The sequence below is a fragment of the Dysidea avara genome, chromosome 14, assembly GCF_963678975.1.
Source record: "Dysidea avara chromosome 14, odDysAvar1.4, whole genome shotgun sequence".
In the NCBI taxonomy this organism is placed as follows: domain Eukaryota; kingdom Metazoa; phylum Porifera; class Demospongiae; order Dictyoceratida; family Dysideidae; genus Dysidea; species Dysidea avara.
The window spans coordinates 8,305,322-8,317,123 of NC_089285.1; the positions used below are offsets into that span (position 1 = coordinate 8,305,322).

At 38.1% G+C, this 11,802-nt stretch overlaps 2 protein-coding genes across 2 annotated transcripts; both read left to right on the top strand.

Annotated features, from left to right (window-relative positions):
* Nucleotides 1-456: 456 nt before the first annotated feature.
* Nucleotides 457-927, top strand: LOC136244026 (zinc finger BED domain-containing protein 4-like). Its single transcript, XM_066035553.1, has one exon. The coding sequence runs from the start codon at nucleotides 457-459 to the stop codon at nucleotides 925-927; it is 471 nt and encodes a 156-aa protein (XP_065891625.1).
* Nucleotides 928-944: 17 nt separating this feature from the next.
* Nucleotides 945-1,949, top strand: LOC136244027 (zinc finger BED domain-containing protein 4-like). The gene has a single exon (XM_066035554.1). The coding sequence runs from the start codon at nucleotides 945-947 to the stop codon at nucleotides 1,947-1,949; it is 1,005 nt and encodes a 334-aa protein (XP_065891626.1).
* Nucleotides 1,950-11,802: the final 9,853 nt, after the last annotated feature.

Genomic DNA, 11,802 nt, shown 5'->3' on the forward strand with positions numbered 1-11,802 from the left:
AATGATGAATACAGTGCAGTCCCATTGTCATTATAACATAACAAATGACCTACCCAATTGATGTACTCGCTAATAAACAATAGTGTTGCACCGATACCGATATTACTATCGGTATTTACACCGATATAGCCATATCGGTTATATTGGCTATCGGTTAAAAAAACATAGGGTAACCCAATGATTTTTGAGCGCATGCACAAAAGCGATAATATGGGAGTATTTTACAATTGTGGTGGGTAATGAGCACTTCGCTCGTTGTGGGACGTGTGGTGACCGGATTTCCAGGGGTGGCAAGACGCCGAAAATTTTTAACACGACGAACATGAGAGACCATCTACAAAAGAAACACCCTACGGAATACAGAGATTACGAAGAGAAAAAGTAAGAGAGTTGAAAGAACAGAAGGATAAACAATCCACTGGGAGCACGACGGGGAGAACGACAGGCCAACCTACAATGGTGGAAACGCAGGCTTGCGTAAAGCTGTGGGATATAAACGATCCTAAGGTGGAGCGCATTCATGTGAAGATAGCTGAGATGACGGCGCTAGATTATCAACCGTTATCAGTTGTTTCTGATGTGGGATTCACTCGCCTTTTACATACCATCAAGCCTAGGTACAAAATGCCTAGCAGGAAGTATTTTACTAATAATGTACTGCCTAAAATCAAGGAAAACATTGACACGAAGTTATTCGAGTTGTTAAAAGACGTGGAGTTTTTGAGTCTGACTACTGATATCTGGAGTACCAGTCTTTCAAATGAGTCATTAATAAGTATGACTGCCCACTGGATTAGCAATGAATTTGAACGTACGTCAGCTGTTCTCCATGCACAAAAGATGGAAGGATCACACACTGGAGTAGCAATGTCGAGCTTTGGAATCCATGTTGGAAAATTTCTAAAAGCAGAGTGCATATGGTTGTAGCAGATAATGCTAGCAACATGAAGAGAGCTATGAAGGAGGGTCAGTTTGAAGCACAGAGATGCTTTGTCCACACATTACAATTAGTAGTGAATGATGGCGTACTATCACAACATGCTGTTATTGATACCCTTGCAGTCTGTCGTAGTATTGTTGGGCATTTTAAACACTCTACTATAGCTTACCACAAGTTAGATCAAATAAGAGAAAGACTAGATATCAAAAAACACAAATTTCAACAGGACAAACCAACTAGGTGGAACTCTACCTTATACATGTTGCAAACAGTTTACGAGCAGAAGATGGCACTGGCAGCTTATGCTACCGAGCATGGTGGCATAACAATGCTCACTCCCAATCAAATTGACTTGACCAAAAAAATTATTGCTGTTCTTGAACCTGTCGAAGAGATCACCAAAATGATCTCTAAAGATTCAGCATCCATATCTATGCTAATTCCATCAGTAAAGATTTTAGAAAAAGCTTTTAATAAGCATGATGATGACTCGGGTATTCAAACTATGAAAGGAGAAATGTTAAAGTCTTTAGAAACCAGGTTTGATGACATTGAAGAGTCTGAGTTACTACTTATTGCCACATGTCTGGACTCGATATTTAAAGACAAATTTTTTTCTAGGGAAGCTAAAAGGTTGGCTAGCAAATGTGTGATTGACAATGCTGTGGACCCAGATGTTGAAGTTGAGCCACAAAGTAAGAGACCCCGTACTGAATCATCTACTGATTCTTCAGTTGACAATACATCAACAAGTGAGGTTTGGGAATGTTTTACAGAAATTTTACATGACAGTGGAGCGACCACGGATACTGATGGAGGAAAGGAAGCTATGGTTGATCGATATTTATCTGAGCCATTAATTGACTATAAAACTGGCAATCCATACACTTTGTGGAATAACAACAAGCTGCGGTATCCTCTTTTGGCTAAATTAGCAAAACGATATCTCTGTTCCCCACCAACTAGTGTACCATCAGAAAGGCTCTTCTCTGGAGCTGGTATTCTATAAGAGGAACGTAGAAACAAGTTAACAGCTGAACATGCTGAAATGTTATTATTGATAAAAAACAATATGAACTTGTTACAAGTACCAAAATAATTAGTCTCTTACTAACTTACTGTACACCTCGTCATCTCTTTTTAATTTTTTAAACAAATACTTTATAAAGTAAAAGTATTTATTAATATCGGTTATCGGTATCGGCATCGGTATTTAAATAACCGATATATCGGCTATCGGAACATCGGCTTTTTTTCTTATCGGTGCAACACTAATAAACAATGAAGGAGACACAGTGTTCATGATACGACTACAGTTTCTGTGACTTTGCTGTAGAAGTATCATATCACATTTGTCATGATACAAGTCTCCATTTTCCTATTTGTTTGTTACTTGTTAGGGGTGCTGTAAGAGAAAAAAAGCCAAGTACATGTAGTGATGTAATGTATGTGGATTTTGTGGTTACTACATTTGGTGAGAGTAATATTGAATTGGAGTCTAGCTGTGTGCATGTGATTGACGAAACTCTGCTAATGAATCCAAGTAAAACAGGTGATCTGCAACATGTGAGCAAGATTCACTCAAGCGACACAAGGACAGCATCCTTCATGGCTACTACATGCTTTTAATGTAACCAGAGATATAGCATTTGTTATCTTATACTGTAATTTTACAGACTATGTGTGGTTTATTTATGTGGCATATGTATCAAGACACACAGTAGTGTTTCTTGCAGCCCAAGAAGTCAGCGCGCAACACTGTGAGTATATATATATATATAGTCAGGAAGAAAGAAAAAGCGATATTCACACCTCCATAGCTCTGTGCTTCCTTTACGAAACAAGACGATTTTTGCTGTGGACACTCCCACCAACTTCAGTATTCCACACACCAAATTTGAGTGAAATTGTTTCAACTGTTCCCTAGATATGCAACTTCAAAAATTGGCTTAGTTTCTTCGTTTTTCTTTGTCTTTTCATACACTTACAAAAACTGCCATAAAATGTGAACGCCATATCTAATTGCCTTGAAATGTGGCACACATAAGGGGGTATAAAGGCACATTTTAGTACCAAGTTTGGCTGGAATACGATAAACAGGCAAAGAGTTATTTGCGATTATTCACGAAAAATAACACCAATATGTTGTCACGCCTACAGGGTAAACTGCTTATGGGAAGAAGCTCAAAATCGGTGCATGTATAGGTTAACTATTGAACCTCAAACCTTTTGTGGTTTGAAAGAAATCAAGCTAAAAACCATGAAGATACAATGAAAATACCAACAGTATAACAATTACACGATCGAGATTAGCTAACAACTACTTGCCATGCCTTCCAGAAAAACCGCTTGGAGCAATGCTTTGAAAATTGCAGTACAGATGGAGTAATTATCAATGGTGTAGAAGAATCAGACTTAAAGCCACAGAGTTATAACACGAAATACAACTTGGTGTAGCAAGTGCGAGATCAAGATACTCTAACAGAGCAGTCACCCTGAAGAGAGATCAGCTAGAAACAAGTAACCTGTATAGAGATCAGCTACAAGCAAATCACCCAGTAGAAATATGTGCTGGAAACAAATCACCATGTAGAGAGATCGGTTAGGAACAAGTCACCCAGTAGAGAATTCAGCTAGTAACAAGTCACCCTGTAGAGATCAGCTACAAACAAATCACCCTGTAGAAAGATCACCTGGAAACAAGTCACCCTGTAGAGATATCAGCTAGAAAATGAAAGAAGTTCAACTACATACAATGAGATGAGAGTTTCAGCTACAGTTCAGTTACGTAAGAAGTCACTTTATTACCTATGTGAATATCATTCAGTGTTAAAAATAATCTGACAAAAAGGTATACACACAATTGCTTCTTTTGTTCCACAATTCCTGCAGTGAAGAAAAAGGGAAGCACCAAAACCAGTTTATGGCTGGCTTTGTGAAAAAAAAATATCTACACCAAAACAGCTAAGCTGTAAAAAAAGAGTGCTGTCCCCAAAAAGGCCAGGGTGAAAAAAGTTATGAAATCAAAGGTGGCGGCCAAGAAATGGTTGTGATGGTAGGTCCCATGACAACAGCAGATTTGATTTTTCACCAAGAACACAAAGTTACTTTAAACAGTCAAATTTCATAATCTAGACTTCTTTTGCTAGCTGCTTTTCCTAAGCACAGTGGCGATCCATACGGGTAGTCTGGGGCCAAATGGAGCTCTGGCCAGCCTGGGGATGGCTTTGTGTGGCTGTACAGCTCCATGGTGTTGAATGAAGGCCTGTGCTGTAAACATCCTTTACTTTTAGCCAGTTTTCAAATCTGATTGGCTCATAACTTAGCCTAATTTATCCTTCCTCTAGAATTATTAAAAACAGTCCCTTGCCCACCTCTGGTCAACATCAAGTTAAAACCTATCTAAAATGGCAAAAAATTTAAGTGTGTGGATTTTTTGAAGGTAAGATATTGGTGTAATCGTGTGAAATCTTGGTACACTTAGCTTCTACCATTGGCAAGCTACAACACACTGAATACTTATAACTGGCATTTCTTGATACTTTTAAATAGGTCTGTTATTGTCAGACGGACTCACATATGGCTACAATGGTTTGCACTCCCAAATCTTCTACAATGTGCAAAATTTTCTGTAATACAGTTCTTAAATATATGGCACAGTTCTTAAAAATATAGCACAGTACTTACCAGTTAGCTCAATACCAAATAATTGATCAATGACAGGGTATGGAAACTCCAATGATTTTTGAGAACGATTTCACTTACTCATCCTTAACTGATGGCAAAACTCTGCCGATTACCTGGCTGTACTCTCAAATAAGCTGTGTATTGTAAAATTCTTAAGTAATGTATTTACAGTACACCTCATTGGGGTCCCTTAAGTCTGGATATTCCTTTAATAACTAAAGTATGGGCATCGGTTTGTCCATGACAGACTGGGTAACTTTGTTTCATCACACTTTTTGGTCAGCTGTGAAAAAAGCATTTACGTAGAATGTGGCATGTCTGTTTACTAGGGTGCTTTTGCTCCTTCCACTCTGTTTTTAGACATTCCACATATTTCTCATGACTTGACTGATCTTCACCATGCGGTGAACACGTAGGCATTTTGCAATGCATTTTTTTACCTTTTCCTCAGTCAGTGATTCCTATTGAATCCAGCCAGCTTTCGTAAATATGCCATTTCTCCCGTAGTGTTTCCTCAAAGTAACCCTTGGTAATGTTAGAAATTTATTATAGGTTAAATCTTCAAAACTAACTTCTCCAGCAGTTTTAAGAAAAGGTACATCATCTTTACTACAATTCTTGTGACAAACTTTGACCTGGGTTTTCCACCAAGATGTTTTCTTATTGCTGGAGTCATTGTACATGTCCTATACCCTTAGTTAGGGGTTTTTCACTGGTTGACTTAGCAAGCTAAACAAAATAAAAGATAACTTAAATAAATTCAGTACATACGTCTCCACATCATCATCATCGATGGTTACACCAGACTACTTGTCTTGTAATGGTGATGATGTCATGGGTAGTGATGATGCCATTAAAATTTGTGTCACTATCATAGGTTCAGCAATATTCTCTTGGTCCTATATTGTATAATAATACATGTACCATGGTCTTGTAGTAATCTGACGTTTATTTCTCTTCTCACTGGCACTGCTAGAAGAATGCTTTCTTTGATTGGCCATTTTTGTCTGACAAATTCAATTACCACCGGTCATGTGATCCACTTGTCCAGATTTTGACTGTTGACCGACCATTATATTGAGCCTTGCAACAAAAACATTCTTCCTTTCACTGCTTTCAGTGCATTCTACAGTGGAAATTTTCCAGTATATGTTCCTAAATGCACAATTGTGTGGAAGCATTTGGCTTGTTGAATAAACTGCTTGGTATTTGTGGCCGTCTCAGCAAAACGAGGGAGGGAGAGAGGCAGCAAACACCTTACTTTGCACAATTTTTTCTCAGCATTATTTGCAGTGAACAAGGAATGAATTATCAAGTTTCAGCCTTGTAGTGAATAGTTTTGGAATTATAGCGCTAGAGCAAGATAATCAATTTGTACAGCAACTGTACTGAAATAAAAAAAACTACAGGTGTTTACATTTACAGCCACAACTTCCATTTGGATTAGTCTACAACGTTGCAATTCAGCTTAAAATATTTACCATGGATTAGCTTATCAGCCAAGGTATAGTGTTAGCCCTGTTGTCACTTGCGTGTATAAATATGAAGGCAGTTTAGTAGAAGAAATGGTGATGACCTTGTTTACATTTACCTCATCGTAAATAAACACACGTGATATGCATACTGTTAAAGCTACAGAAACAAAATAAACATTTTCAAACTCTCGATGATTGATTGATTATATACCTGATTGCGATCTAGTGTGGTTTTGGCTATTCACAGGTTCTTTGCAACTGAAAATTTATATAGCTATTTATCCATCTATTCTATATCCATCTATTCTATTACTCGATTTTGATCTAGTTACGTGGGTTATGAGTCTCCACAGGTACTTTCCAAGTGATTTTGGCTGCAAAATTAGCTTTAAATTAACTACAGCTGACTACTGCATGTAAAAAAGCTAGGAAAGTATAAAAAGCTGACCCCTCATAGTTATACATTCTAATGTACATGCATTGCCTCACTTTGGGTTGCAAACTTCAATCTTAATTTTCTAGAAAAAAATTAATTGCATGACGTACGAATGTAATTGAACAAATATAATCATACTTCTGGAATAATGGCTCTTTGCATAATTCTCTCCAATGAGCAGTTATCGCAGTGGGTATCTTCATCCATTGACATTGATACCATTCGGCCTCTGCATGCTTCAACCTATGTAGCGCATTAACTTGCAATAAAAACACTAAATATTTATCACTAACCAACTCTCTATGTGTAACTTTATGACTAAAGTGTCATAACTATTAAGGAGGGAGGAGTGTGGTATATGTGACTGATGTAATTTAGTCTGACACAGTGCATCACATGACTTGTATAAGCATAAAGTATGTTTACACATACCTCGCAGCTAACAACAGATTTGCAACATTTAGCATAGATAAGCGGAGGCTTCATAGGAATGTGATGACAAATGTGACTGGATCTGCAAGAACCTCATATGTTAGCTCATTTTTTGATTTCCGTTTAGATAGCCAAAGCGAAGGTCAACCAAAGTTCCAGCTTAGAAGCCAAGCTGCTATGCTATCGTATGCTGGAGTGGCCAAAACCTGTTCAGTGATCTGCCATAGCAAAATGAGGTCTGAACGTATGTTGCGACCTTTTTTTTTTTTTTTTTTTTGGCCTTCGACTTACAGCTAGGCTGAAGTTGAGTGGAATCTGAAACCCCCTCTGAAAATTTCTAGATCTGCCACTGGTACCTCTGCTGTAGTACTGCTGTTGTTGGTTTTGTCTCTTGGTGAGCTGTTTACTAGCATTTTCACAGATTGCTGGAATCAAACTAGAATTGTTCACTACCGGAGCTTAAATTTGGTATCAAACACTGAGTAGTGACTTGCGATCCCAATGCCATCACTGTTCCAGTACCTGAGTTCACACCTGCAGGAGAGGGCCCTGGGAGCATAGACTCTAGTTGTCGCTAAGTCTTGAAAATACTGAACTCCAATTGCCTTTCTGAATAGTCTCTTAATTGCTTGAACATCTCTCTCGACTAAGCCATTTGACTGTGGGTAATTGGGACTAGATGTACTGATAGTGAAGTCCACTGTTTTGAAAATTCTCTGAAACCAGCACGGCTGAATTGCATATTGTCTGCCCTAACAGTGTTTGGGCAGACAAAGGATTCCGTGGCATGCAAAGGTTGTTTTCATTACTTTTATTGTAGCTGCAGCAGTCTTAGATGACACTGGCATCACCTCTGGGTACTTGGAAAAGTAATTCACCATGATTAAATAATCTTGGTTATACACTTTCCCATGGGCGTGATGGTATGTGATGAGGAATCATTGGCTCCTTCTGGTTGACCGTTTGCATATTTCACACTCCTTCACTAGGGTTTCTATGTCTTCATTTATTGATAGGGACCCGCCGATTATGCTCATAATTTTACCTATTATGCTATGCTGCACTGCTAAAAAATTCACCTATTATGCTTAAATTAATGCTCAATATTTACCTATTATGCTCGATTATGCTCAATGTTCATGCCTTAGTTTATATGCTTTGCTACTAGTTTAACACTGTATAGCTGTATAACATTATGTATCTAGCTACACTGTTGTGTTATCATTTAGACATCCTTACTTGCTCTGGTTTTTCCTTTGCTTTAAGTTCTTATAAATGGCTATATATAACATTGGAATAGTAAAGGCTATGGACTTTCTTAAGTTAGTGCACTCTTCAGAACAAGGGTATTAATTTGACACCAGGTTTGTGAATTTTGAACCATTTATAGGAACATAAGGATTCAGCTGATATTGAGGTCTGACCTCTGACAATGGTCTACTCCACAACAGTGTCCTCTGGTGATTATTATCATTATTACCAGGTCTACAGTTCGGCTCTGGAGGGACCTATACGACCACTACCCCACTTAGTCACCATGAACAAAAGGGCCCTTTTAAAGGCATACAACCGTGACTACTTTGGTCATATCATCCCTTATACTTGCTGCAGAAGCAAATTGAGGTCTCTTTCACACTTACTGACCCTTGTGAGCAGAAGTTTTCATCTGGTCAACTTAATATCAAGCTCTACCTTTACACCTGGCACACATTATTGTATTAATGTGACATGAACACAATACTACTTACTTGTAATTGTCCTTTGACTCTATTTAGGTTGTTTTGGGTGGGTAATAAATCCCATATACTCCTCCTTGTTTTCTAATATACTCCATGCCTTCCGGCAAAATATAACATATGCTCAAAATCTAGGTTTATCCAATCGCTATGCATTGTTCACGTGCAGTGATTTAACAAGCACTATTATTTTGTCACGTGAGGACACATAGTTGCCATGGCACTAGTATTATCGCAAGAAAACCAGCCGCTTTTGCCGAGCCTACAACAGCCGTGGATGAGGTAAGTAATCTGAGTGTAATGTGAAATAGAGTCTAAGTCTAAAGCAGTCATACGGGCACAATGTGGAGTCTATGAAATTTATAAATCCTCAGGCCCTTAGTAGCGCCCTCGCTTCGCCCGTGTGCTACAGCCCAGGCCTTCAGGTTTATAAATTTCATAGACTCCACATTGTGCCCGTATAACCATTATTTAGACTGTGGTACAGCTTTTCAGCAGAATCAGGCTATATGTGACCGGATCTGCAAGAATCCCACATGTTCTCACAAGACTAATTTTACAGAATGCAACAAGCGCAATGGGTAAAATATATTGTAAATTTTTGAGCACTTGTTACACGATGAAGGAGGGTAACAACAGCAAAAACTAGGATAGAATGTGATCCTCAGAGCAAGAGGAGTTCAAAGATCTTTGTTTTGTGTCAGTGTTCCCATTGAGCGAGAAGATATGAGCACTAGTTTACCTTGCATTGGACGAGCAGTTCGTTATTTTTTCTCACGTTTTCACCTTGACCCTGGTTGTAGAAGCATTTGCACTGACTAATGAGGATCTAGGAGAGACTAGCATTGTAGAGCATGTTACAATGCAAAATGCTACTGGTTCTGTGTCATTACCATAATATAGAGTGTATTACATATGTTTTTCTCTGTAGTCTCTGGTGATGCTAACTTTAGCATTGAGTATACCGGATTAACTATTGGTGGATTTACACAAGCAACCTTTTCAGACTCTGTTGGTGAGAAAATAATTTAAATGTACTTGTTTTGTGTGTAATAATGATGACATGTCAGCTTACGTGTATATAATAATGATGATATGTCAACAGATAAATCACATAACACACAAATAGTAACCATTGCCCCTACCATAGTACCTCTCCAAGTTTCAGAAAACGTAGCACATGTGGCTCCATGCTTTTAATCCATGTGCTAGAAACATATCACCCTGTAGAAAGAACAGCTAGAAACAAACCACCCTATAGAGGGAACAGCTGGGTAAACACTCCACAGGTTGGTTTGTTAGTGAGTTGTTATGCAATTGATCTCTCTGCAGGATGACATGTTTCTAGCTGAAATCTCTTCAGGGTGACCTTTTTCTAGCCTACAAGAAAACTATCCTGTGGAAAATATCTTGCATTCTTTCTGTAGAGAATTTAGTTACAAGTCACTCTGTGGTGAGTTTAACTACAAACTATTCACCATGTAGTCAAAGACTACAGCTACACAAGTCAGTTGTATCACAGCAGTCATAGAATAGAATATCTTAGCAGTCATAGAATAGAATATCTTAGTTATCAAATAAAGTCAATAACCAAGATGTAGCATGAAGTAATGAGCAGGAACAGAACCAGACATTATCAGACAGGAGACTTCATAGCTTTATGTGACCTCATTATTTTATACAGCAGTTTTCTGATAGTTGTCTGAAGTTGAGTTAGTTGTATGTGATCCGGCGGCATGGGATGATGAAACGATTGCTGGCAGAAATGAATCTGCATTGAAAAGTTCAGAGATGTCTATGGACGTATAATCGTATGCAGTTCTCAGCGAATAGGATTATATGTGCTAACTATAGAAACCATGCTGATATAATTACATGGAATCCTAGGCTACTGAAATCAAGTTTGTGAGCAGTTCCATACTGATCATATAGTTTGTCCTCCAAGGTTACGTGGTAGCGTTTTTACTACTGCTGTAGATAACATAGATTATAACTCCAGCTCAACAACATCAAAAGAGCCCTTTCACGGTACTGGCATATCTCTCTTCCAGCACCTCAAGTTTGATCATGAAGGAGTAGAGCAAAAGAAGTATGCCAACACAACGTAGAGAGGGCACCGGTATTTAAATTAAGTGATCTGGCACGTCTGTATACCGCACGAATGGAGCAACTTGGAATAAAGCTAGATATGAGACTACATACACCCAGGTTCAAACAACATTTGTTAACTGAGTTTACTGACATGTGAGCTCAGAAAAAAGGTCGAGATATTTTATTAGCATTTGAAAATGACATTGGTCCTGCTTTGGCCAAGGTTTATGAAATTGACAGTGACAGTTATGCTAAGTTTGTGCGCAATGGGAAATCAAGTTTGTGAGCAGTTCCGTACTGATCATGTAGTTGGTCCTCCAAGGTTACGTGGTAGCATTTTTACTACTTTTGCTGTAGATAACATAGATTATAACTCCAGCTCAACAACATCAAAAGAGTCCTTTCACGGCACTGGCATATCTCTCTTCCAGCACCTCAAGTTTGATCATGAAGGAGTAGAGCGAAATATCACAGCTCTAAAGCAGCTAATAAATTGCCACACTACTACACCACTACACCAAAGTGCCTCCAGTTACTGACAGCATCAAGAAATCGTCTGTTTCTGTTCCCATAGTTTCATCTCTGGACAGGACCAAATACAAGCAACACACTGAACATGAATACCTTTGACTTACACTGTGAAAAAAGAGGGATATAAGTTTTCCAGTGGCTTATTGAATACAAAAAAGCTTGGTATAACCTGTATTATACTAACAATCTCATGTAAGACTTCAGTTAATGTGTTAAATAAACTGAAACCATATATGCGATAGTATAGTATGGATTATACTAAAGTATAAAATGAGTATAATACAGGATTCATATTAAGGCTTATTTGTGTTCAATAAGCCACTGGAAATACCATATTATATCCCACTTTTTGCACAGTGTTAATCATACAATTTAATACTATGCTGGCAAAACCTTTTCAAACTTATACTTGGCCAGTAATATAAGCAAATTCCACTGGAAGAGTTATATTGTAAATGCACATATGGCTTACTC

Bases quoted from the DNA above. Each gene is read 5' to 3' on its own strand.
- LOC136244026 (XM_066035553.1), top strand. From the start codon at position 457: ATGGTGGAAACGCAGGCTTGCGTAAAGCTGTGGGATATAAACGATCCT.
- LOC136244027 (XM_066035554.1), top strand. From the start codon at position 945: ATGAAGAGAGCTATGAAGGAGGGTCAGTTTGAAGCACAGAGATGCTTT.